We start from the raw sequence: 17,004 nt of genomic DNA, 5'->3' as shown, positions 1-17,004 counted from the left end.
GTGGCCCAAGTGTCCATCGATTGGTGAATGGATAAAGAAGAGGTAGTATATATAAACAATGGAATATGATTCAGCCATAAAAAAGGATGAAATCTTACCATTTGCAACGATGTGGCTGGAGCTAGAGAGTATAATGCTAAGTAAAATCAGAGAAAGACAAATGGCCATATGATTTCACTCATGTGGAATTTAAGAAGCAAAACAAAACAAACAAAGGGAGAAAAATAAGAGAAAGAGAAATCAAGAAACAGACTCTTAATTATAAAGAACAAATTAGGGATGCCTGGATGGGTCAGTTGGTTGAGTGTCTCCCTTTGGCTCAGGGCCCTGGGATCGAGCCCCACATTGGGCTCTTCACTCGGGGGGAGCCTGCTTCGCCCTCTGCCTGCCACTCCCCCTGCTTGTGCTCTCTTTCTTTCTCGCTCGCTCGCTCTCTCTGATAAAAAGAATAAATAAAATATCTTTTAAAAATGAAAATAAATAAAAATTTTAAAAAGAACAAACTGGTGGTTGCCAGAGGGGAGGTGAGTGGCGGGATAGGTTAAGGAGGTGATGGGGATGAATGAGTGCACCTGTCATGATGAGCACCGGGTGACGCGTGGAAGTGTTAAATCACTACATTGCACACCTGAAACTAATATAACACTGTATGTTAAATAACTGGAATTAACTAAAAACTTTTTAAAAACATATCTGATAAAGGACTGTCATCCAAAATAGACAAAGAATGTATAAAACTCAATAATAAAAACGTTAATGGTTAAAATGACAAAAGTTTTACCACAATGATTTATTAAATCCCCCTACTTTCCTAGAAAATCATCAAGAAATCAACTCTAATCATCATGACACTCTATTTTTTCCAAATACTTATCACTAAGAAGATCTTGTTTATTGTTTGTCTCCTCCCACTACATTTAAGGATGTGATTCTGACAAGAAGAACAAAGACAGTCTGGGGCTGCTGGTTCAAGGCCATCGAGAACCCCGGAGCAGAAAACCAGGGCTCCCGGTCAGAGGTGAACTATGTATGGGTCTCTCGAGTACCGCCGGGGATGGCAGAAGGCTACGCGGTCCTAACCCAGCAGGGTAAGGAGGAAGCAGCCCTCCCTGCTCGCTGCCAACACTACCCTGCTCCGCCCACCAAAGCTTGGCAGGGTTCGTGGCGCCACCTGCAGGTGACCATCTGCACTGCAGAGGGCGGTGCATCCCCGCAAAGTCAAAGACACAAAGACCAAAGGAAGAGGCAGCCTTTCTGGACTTTATGGTGGGTCTCAGCCACTGTCAACTGCTTCATTGAAGAGGCTATTTGATTCAAGGGTATGCGAGCGGCCCCTATTTTCCAAGGGGGGGAAACTGAGCGTCAGGCGGAACATGCGTTCATGAAAAAGCTAGAAGGGGAATGTGGATCAAGTGTCTATTTAAAAATCCCGCGGCTCCGCGCCAGGGTCCTCCTCAGAGCCACCCTCACCTCCTTGTTGCGCAGGGTGTACACCACGGGGTTCAGCAGCGGCGTCACCACCGTGTAGAACACAGCCACCAGGCGGTCCTTGTCAGGCCTTCCCCCGGACTCGGGCCGCAGGTAGATGACGGAGGCGCAGCCAAAATGCACAATGACCACGGTGAGGTGGGCCGCGCAGGTGGAGAAGGCCTTGCGCCGGCCGGCTGCGGAGGGGATCCTCACGACGGCGGCCACGATGAAGGCGTAGGAGAGGAGGATGAGGAGGAAGGAGACCAGCACCACGAGGACGCTCAGGAAGAAGATGGCCAGAGCTTTGCCGGCACTCTCGGAGCAGCTGAGCTTCAGGACCGGGGCGATGTCACAGAAAAAGTGCTCCACGCGGTCGCTGCCGCAGAAAGGCGAGGAGAAGATCATGCTGGTCTCAATCGAGGCCACCGAGAAGCCGGAGCAGAAAACCAGGGCTCCCAGGCAGAGGCAAACTGTGGGTCTCATCATCACCGAGTACCGCAGGGGGTGGCAGATGGCCACATAGCGGTCATAACCCATCAGGGTAAGGAGGAAGCAGTGGCTGCATCCCAGGCCCAGGAAGAAGAACATCTGAGCCCGACAGCCGGGGATGGAGATGGCCTGGCTCTCCATGAGCAGATGAGCCAGCATGTTGGGGATGGTGACTAGCATGTAGGAGGTCTCGGAGAGGGACAGCACCGCCAGGAAGCCGTACATAGGAGTGTGAAGGGTCCGATCCACCTGGATGATGGTGATGATGGTGATGTTGCCACTGAGGGTGACCAGGTATGTGAGAAAGAACAGCCCGAAGAGGGTAGTTCTCAGATCTGGGAGGTTGGAGAAACCCACCAGCACAAACTTAGTCACCAGCCAGGTGACATTTTCCTGCTGCTTCTCAGGAGCCTGAGAGGAGAGGACAGAGTAAATGGAATGGGACAATTTCATAACGAATCTGCCATGCATCTGGTACCGGTAGGGTAGGAAATCATCCCTGTTTTACAAAAAAGGAAAGAGACTCAAAAATTATGTCACTTGTTTTCCTAAATATCACCCAGCTAGCCAGTGTCTCTTCAATAGACAAGAAAATCACAGATATGGAAACAACCTGTGTCAGTCAATGGATGAACAAATAAAGATGTGGTATGGGGCACCTGGCTGGTTCACTGGTACAGCATGCGACTCTTGGGGTGGCGAGTTCAAGCCCATGTTTGGTGTAGAGATTATTTAAAAAGAACAAGGAGGAGGAGGAGAGGAAGGAGAAGGAGGAGAAGGGCTATATACACACAATGGAATATTAATCAGCCTTGGGAAAGAAGCAAATCCTGCCGTGGGCAACTAAACGTGGCTAGATCTTGAGGACATGATGCTAAGTGAGATTAGTCAGATAAGGAAAGACAAATACAGTATGATATCCCTCATAGGTGGAATCTAAAAGAGCCAGACTCTTAAAAAAAAAAACAGAGAGTAAAATGGTCATTGCTTAAGAGTCTCTACCAGGAGGGGCATGCCTGGCTGGCTCAGTCAGTAGGGCATGCAACCCTTGATCTCAGGGGTCATGAGTTCAAGCCCCATGTTGGGCATGGAGCCTACTTAAAATAAATTTTTTTAAAAAATTTTAAAAGTTTCTACCAGGAGGCATGAATTTCCCAGTAATTCCCACTTGACATGTACAGGGAATTCAAAGTCCCCATCTGATGAGAAAAAAACATATAAGGGTCAAGTGGATGTGGGAGAGGAATTTACAAGGTCTGCTGCAGTCCGTGTGAAAAAAACACCCCAGAAAGACAAAGCCTGTAACAGTGATATCTGCAATGAACAAAGCAACACCTTTAGGAATCTGAATACTAGGGCTATATCATGACTTCTACGGGCCCTAGGCACTTCTGCCTTCCCCATAAAATTTTTTTTATTTTTATTTAAATTGTATTCAAATAAAGTTTATTGAATCAAATAAAATCTAAATTTTATTTAAAATAATTTAAATATTATAACATTTTAAATGTGTATGTTAGAGGACTGTGTTGATATAAAGATGAATATATTCTTCAACCCTCAAAGCTTATTTATTTCTTCTGATCTGAGAAATTAACACAATTTCATGGCCCCCCACCCCCACCCAGTAGTATTGTGGACCCTAGGCATTGTGCTAATGGCTACATGTGTTAATTAAATGGGAAATGACTCTGAAATTATTGACCATTTTAATTCAAATGATGAGGCTTCAGTAGAAATCCTGGATTGGTGATAGCTTAATTGTTTTATGATGGATTAACCTACTAGCTCAGAAAAAAAAATACCTATATTGAAATTTTCCTCAGAGTATTTTGCACTCACTTGGAACATGGGACTTTTTTTAAGGAAAATGCCCCCCAATGCCATCTTTCCCTGCTGATCAAGAGTTCATTGGCATAGATAAGCAAAACTCAGTCTTGAGTTCCTCAAATACCAACTCAGACAAGGCAGGTGGGAAGGAGAGTGGAGAGGACAGTACTGATTTAGGAGCCACCTAGTGGCACTTTGGGTAACCTGCAAGCCAGTGACTTCTAAGAGGAGAAAAAAATGAATGGCTGTACACCTGACAATTCTCATCCACAACAACGGGGCCATAGAAATTGAGAATAATCATTTAAATGTTTTTGGAAGTTTGCTGAAATTTTAATTTAGGAAACATAAATTTTAGATTTTAGTTCTGAAGATATAATAGAGAAAAACAACAAAAATGTTCTTGATCGATATTCTGGTTATGAAGAAAAGATGAGTCAGGACCATCGACGAACTTAACAGGAGGGAAAAGATGGTGAGGGAAGGAAGGAACAGGCATCCATGTCAATCGAGCACAGGGGTGAAAAAGTTTTCTGTAAAGGCCCAGATAGTGAATATTTTAGACTTCGTGGGCTGCACGATCTCTGCCATAACTGCTCAACTCTGCCATTCTAGTGTGAAAGCAGCCATAGACAATGTACAAACAAGTGTGCATGGCTGTTTCAATAAAACTTTATTTACAAAAACAGGCAGCGGGCCAGATCTGGTCCTCAGACTGTAGACAAGTAAAACTAAAACAATATTCAACTTAGGGAAACTCCAAAGAGATCCTCTGAGGAATTTGTGCTATGATAAAAGCAAAGTCTAATGTGAAATCTGCAGAAACTAAAGCAAAATGAAACTCAAAAACCAAGAATCTTGGACTCCACTTAAGAAATCTAGATCTGAGAAAATGCACACTGGGCAGAGACGCATGTGTCTAAAGGAAGCCCCTTTACTGCAAATTAAATAGTATCAGAGAGAACATCAGAGCCTTTATAGAGTGAGAATAATAGAAACTCAATGACCTGGAAGACTTCATGAAGTAACTAGATATGACCATTAAAAAAATGTAATTTCCAAATATCACAAAGCATTGTTAAATTGAAACAAATGTATAGGCAAATCACAAACTAGAAAAGGTTGTGACCCTAAAATATGTTTAGCTCTTACAAATCATTAAGAAGAAAATGAAAACTTCCAGTTTAAGATAAGTAAGTCATGGGATATAAAGTCCAGCATGGTGAACATAGTTGATAATTCTGTAATGGGTATTTGAAAGTTGCTGGAGAATACATCTTAAAAGTTCTTATCACAAGAAAAAGAATTTGTAACTATGTATGATGGTGATCATGTTGCCATATATAATAACACTGAATTATTATATGTCGTACAACTGAAACTTCTCTCTCCCTCTGCTCCCCCCCACTCACATGCAGGCACTCGCAGTCACTCTCTCTCTCTAAAAAAAAAGAAGAAGAAGAAGAAGAATCAATAACTTGGGGCACCTGGCTGGCTCAATCCATGGAGCTCTTGACTCTTGATCTCAGGGTCATGAGTTTGAGCCCCACATTCCATGTAGAGGTGACTTAAAAATAAAATCTTTTAATGCGGTGCCTGGGTGGCTCAGTCGGTTAAGTGTCTGCCTTCGGCTCAGGTCATGATCCCAGGGCCTTGGAATCCAGTCCCACACAGGGCTCTCTGCTCAGCAGGGAGCCTGCTTCTCCCTCTCCCTCTGCCTGCCGCTCCCCCTGCTTGTGCGCTCTCTCTGTCTCTCTCTGTCAAATAAATAAATAAAATCTTTAAAAATAAAATTTAAATTTAAAAAAATTTTTTTAAGTATAATTGATAACAGGATGCCTGGGTGGCTCAGTTGGTTAAGCGTCTGCCTTCAGCCCGGGTCATGATTCCAGGTCCTGCCCACATTGGGCTCCTCACTCAGCAGGGAGCCTGCTTCCCCCTCTGCCTGCCACTCCCCCTGCCTGTGCTCTCTCTCTGACAAATAAATAGACAAAATCTTTTTGAAAAAAAGAGTAATTGGGGCGCCTGGGTGGCTTAGTCATTAGGCATCTGCCTTTGGCTCAGGTCATGATCCCGGGGTCCTGGGATCGAGCCCCACATCGGGCTCCCTGCTCAATGGGAAGCCTGCTTCTCCCTTTCCCTCTCCCCCTGCTTGTGTTCCCTCTCCCGTTGTGTCTCTCTCTGTCAAATAAATAAATAAAATCTTTAAAAATAAATAAATAAAAATTTAAAAAGTGTAATTGAAGGGCATCTGAGTGGCTCAGTTGGTTAAGCGACTGCCTTTGGCTCAGGTCATGATCCCAGCGTCCTGGGATCGAGCCCCATGTGGGGCTTCCTGCTCAGCAGGGAGTCTGCTTCTCCCCCACCCTCTGCTCATGTTCTCCCTCTAGCTCACTCTCTCTTTCAAATAAATAAATAAAATCTAAAAAAAAAGAGTAATTGATAAAATGAGAATTCTTATTTATGTGTTTTGCAAAAAATGGAAAACAAGACAGTAAGATTCTGACTACATATGAACATGTTCTTTTTTTTTTTTTCTTGTATGTCCCAAATTTTCTACCTCAAGTAGGAATTTTTATAAGTAAAAGAAACAAAAATTTCTTAGAGGGATTTTTCTTTTCTTGGTAAATTTTTGTATTATTCTTCAAGGAGTTTAATCAATCTGATTTTGACAGGGGAAGCTAAGGGTAGAGATAAAGAGGTTCCTTTCTGAATGTAAAATATGCTAACACCATTTCTGATTAACATTTTTCAACATGTGACCTGAACAGCAAAGGTTTAGTAAAAACTACAAATCAGTAGGTGACAAGGCTTCTTGATAAACCATGAGGCGGACTTTTTAGGAAGATCATAGGAAGCTAAGTATGAGGACATAAGGGAGTTAGAGGAACCTTCCAAAGTGAGCTGATGCTTTTTAGAGGGAGAAGTCAAAACCAGGCTGATGGACTCCCAACTGTTAGCTGCCATATAGGGAAGGGGCCCTTCATGGTATTAAAACAAGCTTCCTCCAACAGTAAGCCAGCCCATCTTGGGCATCTTAAAGAAGGGGATTGAAAAGGAAACCACCCCCCTCAATATATGCTCAGTGTAGGAGTCTCCTCTACTGCAATTATACAGCCTCTACTTGCATGCCTCCAGTGATGGGGAGGTCACTATCTGACAAAAAAAAATCCCCATTACCTAGGGCAGAAGTCCTGTGCTCAAGGCAGTCCTTCAGTGACCTGCAGGAACAACAGGGATGAGCCCCAGAATCAGACAAGTCTGAACTTGAATGTTGGTGCCTTCACTCACTCAAGGTAGTGTGACCGAGGGCCGCTGGTTTGACGCCTCCGCACCTCATCTGTGAGAGTTGAAATTGATCCTGTGAGCTCATGGATAATAGTCAGTTAAGATTCCTGGAACAGGGGCGCCTGGGTGGCTCAGTTGGTTAAGCGACTGCCTTCGGCTCAGGTCATGATCCTGGAGTCCCTGGATCGAGTCCCGCATCGGGCTCCCTGCTCGGCAGGGAGTCTGCTTCTCCCTCTGACCCTCCTCCCTCTCATTCTCTCTGTCTCAAATAAATAAATAAAATCTTTAAAAAAAAAAGATTCCCGGAACAGTGCTATGACCCTTTTGGTCTCGGACTCCTTGCGAGCCTTTGCACCTCTGGGGAAGCAGGGTCTAGGGGGATAATCTGCTCACATTCTTGCAGGCATGGTGCCAGGATTTGAAGCCAAGGGTGTCTCCGGATGCTATGCCTTAAGGGCTGTTTTACAGGCTCACCTTTCATCCTGCTCATGTTCACTGAGTATCTGCTCTGAGCCAGGTGCTGCTGTAGACCCAGCAGGGAGCTAAACAGGAGGCAGAGATCCCAGCCTTGGAGGAGCAGAAGGTTCTAGAGGGAGGGTGTTGGGCAATAAGCAACACACTTGAAAACTTAAACAAGTGAGCCTGTACGTTAGAAGAGAAGTACTGCAGGAAAGAAAAAGCAGAGTACTTAGAGACTCCTTGAGGGGAAGTGTTCCATGTAGGATGGTCAGTCCCTCGGGAATCCTCCCCTTCCTTCCTTCCTTCCTTCCTTCCTTTTCAGATCTCACCTCTACAGCTGGGGACAGGCCAGGGTGGCTTCAGCAGGGCAGCCGTGGCCCCCAAATTCGCACTTGAAAGAAATTTTTAAAATCAGCCCAGAGGATATGTGAGGGAAGACCAGGGAGAGGCATCAGCCCGTGCAAAGGCTCTGGGGCTGGGCTGGGCCTGGAACAGGAAGAGCCAGGAGGAACAGAGTGATAGAGGGAGCAAGAGGGGGAAAGGAGGTGAGGCCACACGAGTGACAGGGGCATGTTGCTAGGGTCTTGTGGTCACAGGGCTGACTTCAGCTCTTATGCCAAGTGGTGTGCGGCCGATGGAGGATTCTGAGCAGGGGAGGGATGTGACCCGACTCAGGTTTTCCCAGGCACCCTCTGACTGTTAAGGGAGAACAGAGTGTGGTGGGGGGACACAGGTAAAAGTCGGAAGACCAAGGAGGAGGTGGCTGAGCTGATCCAGGGTGAGGGATGATGGGAGCTGGACCAGGGCGAGGGCCATGGAGGCAGTGAGAGGTGGCCAATTCTGGACAGGTGTGCAGGTGGAGCCCACTGGACTTCCTGACAGGTTGGATGCAGGGGGCACACACAGGCTGAGCTGAGCGTGAGGGACGCATACAGACAGGAGGCCCCTCTCCATCTGCTCCAACCCCCAGCACCCCACCCCAGAGGGGGAAGAAGAAAGCAGGAAACCTTGAACGTGGCTGAAACTTAACCCTACAACAGCTGAGAAGCTGTGACTTTTTGCCTCAACACGTCCAAATTTCGCTTTCCAAATGTGACAGGTGAGAGTGCTTAATCAAACGAAATCAGGTTGCAGGACTAGAAAGTAACTTATTTGCATACCTGAAACCTGAGAAAATTGCAGCCACAGAAAAAACTCCAGGCCAGCTGCTTCTTGGAGAGGGAGTTAGGAGGAGCTCATGGATGGTGAGTTCTGGAGCTCTGCCCAATGCCACCTTCATGGTGAGGGTGACAGACAGGAGCACATGGGATTAGGATCTAGAGTCTTTCCCCTTCCTCTTCCTTTTCTTTGGGAATCCCCCCCCCAAAATAAAATAAATAAATAACAGGAGCCCTTTCCCCACCACCTTTGAGCCCTCACTGCTATATAAATGTGTGCATTTGCGCCCATGAAACTTCAGGGTATGTGTGTGTGCATGTGTGTGTGTTGCTTGCAGGACACACGTGTGCATTTCACACCCCATGTGCTCAGACCACGGCCCCACGGTCTGCTAGCACACTTGTGCATACTATCATTCTGTGTACGAGTGAGCGTCTGTGGCTTTGGAGGGTTCTCCTTGAGGTTCCCCCAGAGGTCTCTCCTTCCCTTCCTGGGCAGATGTCATATTCTCTTCCACTCTACATTTTGCCATCCACAGAAAACAGAACTGAACACCTTTAGGGCAAATGCCATCCAAGCCCATCACCGTTGGCTGTTTTCAGGTTAACACTCAGTCACTCTGGCATTTCTCTCTCCCCTGACTCATTTTCAGATTTCACCCATAGGGCCAGGGATGGGCTGGAGTGGCTTCTGCCTTGCAAAGTCTCTGAATCCATACTCACCATGGCCAAGGGAGGTTCCCACAGTGCCTGCCTGCATCACTCTCTGCTCACAGCCTGTGAAGGGAGGGGCTGAGGACCCAGATCCTGTTATGCAGGGGGTCCCCAGAGCTCCTGTCCCAGGGGCTTCCCAGCCACTAACAAGCACCCCAGCGCTCAGGCTGGTGATGCCCTGCAGATTTTCTCCCTACTGGAAACTAGAGACCCCAGGGTCTGCTTCCCCAGCCCCCAGGCTCCGATGGCAAAAAGTGGGGGAAGAACTAATTATGATTTATTTTTGTGGTGGAGATCACAAACACACTCCTCACTCCATCCGTGCTCCCCAGTACCCATCAGTGCTCACTGTGTGCTGGGCAAGGCTGCTGCCCCGAGGAAGATGCGTGTGTGTGTGCACGTGCATGCACATACACACACACACACACACACACACAGGCACACACACTCCCTGCTCCCAGGGGTGGAAGGAAGAAGTGGATCACTTGATGTTATACAAATGTTGCCCAGGCTTAACTTCTCATAGTGACCCCAGCCCCCTCAATCCCTCTCTCTACTCTCCCCAGAATTAATAGTGAAATATTTTCTCTGTCCTTCCTCCTTTTCTATACTACCCCCCGCCCCAGCCGCACCCTAACTCAAGTGCATCATTCTCACCTGGCAAAAGCCTGCAGCGCCACCTCCCTCCAGTCCATCCTCTGTATTGGCCACCAGAATAGAAGGCTTTGGCTGTGTCCCCTCTCTACTCAGAGACCTCTGTGGCTCCCCATTGCCCCCAGAGTAATGTTTAAAATTCCCCATTTTCACATTCAGGACCCTTGTGAGCTGGCCCCTGCTATCTTCTCTAGTTCCAAATCCAGCCATTGTTCCATGCAAACTGACATACATCCATTTTTTTTTAATTTTTTAATTCTTATATTATCCCCATACATTACATCATTAGTTTTAGATGTAGTGTTCCATGATTCATTGTTTGTGCATAACACCCAGTGCTCCATGCAGAATGTGCCCTCCTCGATACCCATCACCAGGCTAACCCATCCTCCCACCCCCCTCCCCTCTAGAACCCTCAGTTTGTTTTTCAGAGTCCATCGTCTCTCATGGTTCGTCTACCCCTCCGATTTCCCCCCTTCATTCTTCCCCTCCTGCTACCTTCTTCTTCTTCTTCTTCTTTTTTTTCTTAACATATATTGCATTATTTGTTTCAGAGGTACAGATCTGAGATTCAACAGTCTTGCACAATTCACAGCGCTTACCAGAGCACATACCCTCCCTAGTGTCTATCACCCAGTCACCCCATCCCTCCCACCCCACCCCCCACTCCAGCAACCCTCAGTTTGTTTCCTGAGATTAAGAATTCCTCATATCAGTGAGGTCATATGATACATGTCTTTCTCTGTTTGACTTATTTCGCTCAACATAATAGCCTCCAGTTCCATCCACGTCGTTGCAAATGGCAAGATCTCATTCCTTTTGATGGCTGCATAATATTCCATGGTATATATATACCACATCTTCTTTATCCATTCATCTGTCGATGGACATCTTGGCTCTTTCCACAGTTTGGCTATTGTGGACATTGCTGCTATAAACATCGGGGTGCACATACCCTTTCGGATCCCTACTTTTGTATCTTTGGGGTAAATACCCAGTAGTGCAATTGCTGGATCATATGGTAGCTCTATTTTCAACTTTTTGAGGAACCTCCATACGGTTTTCCAGAGTGGCTGCACCAGCTTGCATTCCCACCAACAGTGTAGGAGGGTTCCCCTTTCTCTGCCTCCCCGCCAACATCTGTCATTTCCTGACTTGTTAATTTTAGCCATTCTGACTGGTGTGAGGTGGTATCTCACTGAGGTTCTGATTTGGATTTCCCTGATGCCGAGCGATATTGAGCACTTTTTCATGTGTCTGTTGGCCATTTGGATGTCTTCTTTGGGAAAATGTCTGTTCATGTCTTCTGCCCATTTCTTGATTGGATTCTTTGTTCTTTGGGTGTTGAGTTTGATGAGTTCTTTATAGATTTTGGATACCAGTCCTTTATCTGATATGTCATTTGCAAATATCTTCTCCCATTCTGTCGGTTGTCGACATACATCCATTTATCCAATTAATAATAAGGAAGTGAGGTACAGACACAGCCATTCCAACCTGCTGACCCTTCCTCTGAGATTTCCATGTTGTTTTACATCCTTTCCCCACCCCACCCCCCACGCTATTCTCTCAGGAATTTCTTTTCCCCTCCTCCTAGCTTCCTGCAAATTCCTACTCCTCCTGAAAGACACATCTCTGTGATTCCCTGATCACTCCAAGTTACCTGCAGCATCTGCACTCCCAGACATCCTGGGTTTCCTCTTCATACTGTCTGTGTCCTTGTGTGTCTGCCCCTAGCCTGTGAGCTCCCTGGAACTGTCCTCATCCTACTCCACCTTCCAGGAGCTTCAGACCCAAATGATGAATTCCCTCCTTGCCATGGCTGCTCTCTTGCTTTCCAGGGCATCTGCTTTTTCTCCACCTCCATACACCACCCTTTCTCAGTCTCTTTCTCTCACAGCTCCTAAAATTAAAAACTCCCCAGAGTTCAGTCCTAGACCCTCTTCTGTCTCTCTAGCTGAGAAATTTGGTTTTATTTTAAATTTCCCCAGCTTTATTGGGATATAAATGACATATAACATTGTGTAAGTTTAAGGTGTACTACCTGTTGATTTGATACATTTATATATTGCAAAATGATTACCGCCAAAGTGTTAAACAACACCTCCAGCCCATCACATAATTACCATTCCTTTTTTTGTGGTGAGACCATTTAAGATCTACTCTCTTAGCGACTTTCAAGTATATAATACAGTATTATTAACTATAATCACCATGCTGTACATTAGATCCTCAGAACTTGTTAATCTTATAACTGGAAGTTTGTGCCCTTTGACCAATATCTCCCCATTTCCCCCACCTTCCAACTCCTGGTAACCACTACTCTATTCTCTGTTTTTCTGAGTTTGGCTGCTTTAGATTCCACATATAAGTGATATCACACAGTATTTGTCCTTCTCTGAGTTATCTCACTTAGCATAATGGTTCATCCAAGTTGTCATATAGGGCATGACTTCCTTCTTTCTTGTGGCTGAATAACATCCCATGGTGTGTGAGTGTGTACACACACATACACATACACACGTAACACCATAAACGATGTATATTGTATATGCAACGTATATATACGTACACACACATATGTATCCATTCATCTATTGATTGACATTTAGGTTGTTTCTATGTTTGGCTATTGTGAATAGAGCTGCAATGAATATGGGAGTCCTAGTGAGACATTTAATCTCATGAGTAAAATTTCATGAGTATACATGAGCACAGTCTCATGATTTTGCGTACCTGCTTTAGACCAACAGCTCCGGTCATAGTTTGGGTTCCCCCAAAAGCAGACTCTGTGACAAGGATTTCAATGGAGGTAAGTTAATTTGGGAGGCGAGCCCAGAAAACACAAGTAGGGGAGTGGAGAAAGGAGAAAAGAAAGGAAAACCAGCTACTAAAGCATGTGTTCTCAAGCAAGCTCTCACTGTGGCAGCTGGGGTTCATTCTCTCTGTTGATACAGCCTATAACATTCACTTCAGAGGGGTGGGAGAGCTGAGGTATGTAGACACCAAACCCAGCTGGTCATTGTCGAGGGCTGATCCTGGGGGCGTTAATTCCCCAGTAATCCTGGCCCACTGCACATGGGAGTAGAGAGCAGAGAAAGCCCTCAGACAGACGTGAGCACAGGCTGTTGGAAGTCAGGCTGATGTGCACTGACGTGGTCAGAGCAAGGCGATATGGACAGGGGATACTGACGGCATCTACTACACGTGGTTTTCCCCCTTGGTCTTGAACCACTCCTTCCCAGTCTCCTTCTCTTCCCCAATCCTGACACTGCAGCTGTCCAGGCTTCCATCTTGACTCTCTCCTCTCTCCCTAGCTGATCAGTACAATCATATGGAGGTAAATACCATCTCCATGCCAAAACTCCCCAAATCTACACTCTACATCAGTCATTCCCTCCGAAGGCCAGACCCATAATACCAACAATCAAAAGTCAATCAACATGAGGAGTGATGTCAGCAAAAATTCCAGCGTGATGACCTCCAAATATTCTCTCCTTCAGAAAGCAATGAGAAAACTGGAATTGGACAGTGAAGGTGAGTGCACAACCATGTGAATATACTATAATCCACAGAACTGTACATGTTTAAATGGTGAATGTATGAATTTATGTTTAAATGGTGAGTAGTGAATTTTATAGTATGTCTCAATTTAAAAGTCAATCAATGTGGGGTGCCTGACTGGCTCAGTTGGTAGAGCATGCAACTCTTGATCTCAGGGTTGTGAGTTTGAGCCCCACATTGGGTGTAGAGATTATTTAAAATAAAATCTTAAAGGGGTACCTGGGTGGCTCAGTCGGTCGAGCATATGACTCTTGGTTTCAGCTCAGGTCATGATCTCAGGGTCGTGGGATATTAGTTATACCTCATAAAGTTGAACAAAAGTGAATGAATGGATAGATGATAGATAGATAGATAGATGATAGATAGATAATAGATAGATAGATAATAGATGAAAGAAAGAAAGAGAGAGAGAGAAAAAGAAAGGAAAGGCAGGTTGTAGGCAAGGCTGCTGCTGGACCTTGGAACTTGCAATGGTAGAGAGACTTTACCACCCCTTGGCCCCAGAAGGGCCAAGGAGAGGGAGAGGGAATAATTACCCAGACTCACAAAGGGCAGCTAGATGGAGAGCACCACAGCTACCCTGCAGGAGAGGAGCCAGATATACATTCTATTCTCTAATCTTCCATCTCATTGGCCAAAACCAAGTGGAAGCCAGAGGATAAAGGAGCCCAATGATGTCATCTACTTGAGTCATCATCCCAAGCACAGAACAGCCCCAAGTCAGGCTCTACACTCAGCACAGAGTCTGCTTGAGGTTCTCTCTCTCCTTCTCCCTCTGCCCCTCCCACCCACTCATGTGATATAAATAAATAAATAAATAAATAAATAATTTTTAAAATAAAATTTTAAAATAAAATAAAATCTTAAAAATAAATAAATATCAATCAATGTAATCCACCATATTAACAAGCAGGAAAAAAAGAAAGAGAATTATATAACTGTATCAATTGACACAGAAAAAGCACTTGACAAAATCCAACACCCATGCACGATAAAAACTGTTAGCAAGCTAGAAATAGAAGGGATTGCCACAACTTGGTGTGCTGCTTCTACAAAAACCTACCGCTAACATTCTACTTAAAGACTAAATGTTTGGGGTGCCTGGGTGGCTCAGTCTGTTAAGTGTCTACCTTCGGCTCAGGTCATGGTCCCAGAGTCCTGGGATCGGGCTCCACATCCAGCTCCCTGCTCAGTGGGAGCCTGCTTCTCCCTCTTCCTCTGCCTGCTCCCCCTACTTGTGCTCATGCTCACTCTCTCTTTGTCAAATAAATAAATAAATAAAATCTTAAAAAAAAAAAAAGACTAAATGTTTTCCCCTAAGAGGTAAAACAAGGCAAAGGTGTCTCCTTTCACCACTACTATTCAATATCGTCCTGAGGTCCTGCCCCATGAAATAAGGCAAGAAGTTCCTAGTCACGACACCAAAAGCTAGGAAATAAAAACATGTGTCCACTCAAAAACCCGTACACATAATGTTTATAACAGCTCTACTCATAATTTCCAAAACCTGGAAACAACACAAAAGTCCATCAATGAGTAAATGGTCAAGCACATTGCAATACACCCTTGCGATGATGGAGTATTACTCAGTAAGAGAAAGAGGAAACTATTGGAATACACAACACCATAGATGGATCTCAAAGATCATTATGCTGAGCGAAAGAAGCAAATTTCAAAAGGTTACAGAAAATGTGATTCCTTTTTTTTGTTTTGTTTTGTTTTGTTTTTTGAAAAGACAAAACTAAAGGGATGAAGAGCAGATCAATGGTTGCCAAGGGTTAGGACTGGTGGGAAGGCATGACCACAAAAGCACAGAGTGAGGAAGTTTCTTGGAGTGGTGGGGTTAGACATAAATCTACATATGTGTTAAAACACAGATCTGTACACACACACAAAGTAAATTTTATAGTATGTTATACTGAAAACTAAAAAAAAAAAAAAGTTTAAATGGGAAAAAGATCTGAACACATACTTCACCAAAGATGATATGAGTCTCAAATGAGCACATGAAGAGATGTGCTTATTTTTAAATTAAACACAAATGAAAAACACAATGAAATACCACTATATCACCAGAATAGCTAACATTAAAAAAAAAAAAAACTGACAATATCAAGTGTTAACGAAGATGTGGAGCCCCTGGAACTCTCATACATCGCAGTGGGAATGCAAAATGGTACAGCCATTTGAGAAAACAGTTGGATAGTTTCTTATAAAGTTGACAAACACCATAAAACTTAGCCATCTCACTCCTAAGAAAAATGCCTAAGAGAAATGCAAACATGTCCACCCAATGAATGTTTACAGCAAATTCATTCATAACACCCAAAATTGAAAATTACCAAAATGTCCCTAAACTAACAAATGGATAAGCCAATTGCTGCATATCTGTAACACACGTCATGCATACTGTTGTCAGCAATAAAAAGGAATACACGTGATACACATAATGATTGACGTATCTATTAACATGGATGAATCTCAAAAGCATTGAGTTTTAAAAGCCAGATTCAAAAGGCAACACACTACATGATTCCATGTGTATGAAACTCTAGAAAAGGCAAAACTGTAGTGACAGACAGCGGATCCATGATTGCTAGAGCCAGAGGTGTGGGAGGGGATTGACTACACAAGGATGTGAGGAAACGTGATTGTGGTAGTGGTTTTATGACTGTATGCATTTGTCAAAACTCATCATGCTTTACGCTTAAAATTGATTAACTTTATTATATGAGCCTGGGTGGCTCAGTCGGTTAAGCGTCTGCCTTCTGCTTAGGTCATGATCTCAGGGTCCTGGGATCGAGCTCTGCATTGGGCTCCCTGCTCAACAGAGAGTCTGCTTCTTCCACTGCCCCTCACCCTGCTTGTTCTCTCCCTCTCTTTCTCTCTCTCTCTCCCAAATAAATAAATAAAAATCTTGGGATGCCTGGATGGCTCAGTCAGTTGAGCATCTGCCTTCGGCTCGGGTCATGATCCCAGGGTCCTGGGATTGGGTCCTGGGTCAGGCTCCTTGCTCGGTAGGGGGCCTGCTTCTCCCTCTGCCTGTCACTCCCCCTGCTTGTTCTTTTTCTCTCTGACAAATAAATAAATAAAATCTTTTAAAAAAGAAATAAATAAAATAAAAATAATAATAACCTTTAAAAATATATTTATTATATGTTAGTTATAACTCATAAAGCTGAACAAAAATGAATGAATGGATAAATGATAAATAGATGATACATAGATAGATAGATAGATAGATAGATGATAGATAGATAGATGATAGAGAAAGAAAGACAGAAAAGAAAGAAAGAAGAAGAAAGAAGAAAGAAAGAAAGAAGGAAGGAAGGAAGGAAGGAAGGAAGGAAGGAAGGAAGGAAGGAAGGAAGGAAGGAAG

General features: G+C 44.4%; 2 protein-coding genes across 2 annotated transcripts in view; both read right to left on the bottom strand.

Annotated features, from left to right (window-relative positions):
- Positions 1–1,273: 1,273 nt before the first annotated feature.
- Positions 1,274–2,348, bottom strand: LOC110574510 (olfactory receptor 10T2-like). The gene is made up of 3 exons (XM_021683208.1): positions 2,335–2,348; positions 1,471–2,239; positions 1,274–1,390 (listed from the first exon to the last, which is right to left on the bottom strand). Exons 1-3 carry the CDS (start codon positions 2,346–2,348, stop codon positions 1,274–1,276), a joined length of 900 nt encoding a protein of 299 aa, XP_021538883.1.
- The window catches only part of NOTCH3 (notch receptor 3), a 51,997-nt gene continuing 37,296 nt past the window's right edge, over positions 2,304–17,004 (bottom strand). The window contains exon 32 of the mRNA XM_021683304.1: positions 2,304–2,370. Coding sequence (XP_021538979.1) covers positions 2,363–2,370 — 8 coding nt within the window. The 3' untranslated portion in view covers positions 2,304–2,362. The remainder of the gene's footprint in view (positions 2,371–17,004) is intronic.

The sequence above is a fragment of the Neomonachus schauinslandi genome, chromosome 1 (assembly GCF_002201575.2).
Source record: "Neomonachus schauinslandi chromosome 1, ASM220157v2, whole genome shotgun sequence".
Lineage (NCBI taxonomy): Eukaryota > Metazoa > Chordata > Mammalia > Carnivora > Phocidae > Neomonachus > Neomonachus schauinslandi.
This window is presented reverse-complemented; position numbering and strand designations above follow the sequence as displayed.

Coding starts and splice junctions, on each gene's coding strand:
- LOC110574510 (XM_021683208.1), bottom strand. Junction 1,391..1,470: donor ACACCCTGCGCAACAAGGAG/GTGAGGGTGGCT, acceptor TTCCCCTTCTAG/CTTTTTCATGAACGCATGTT.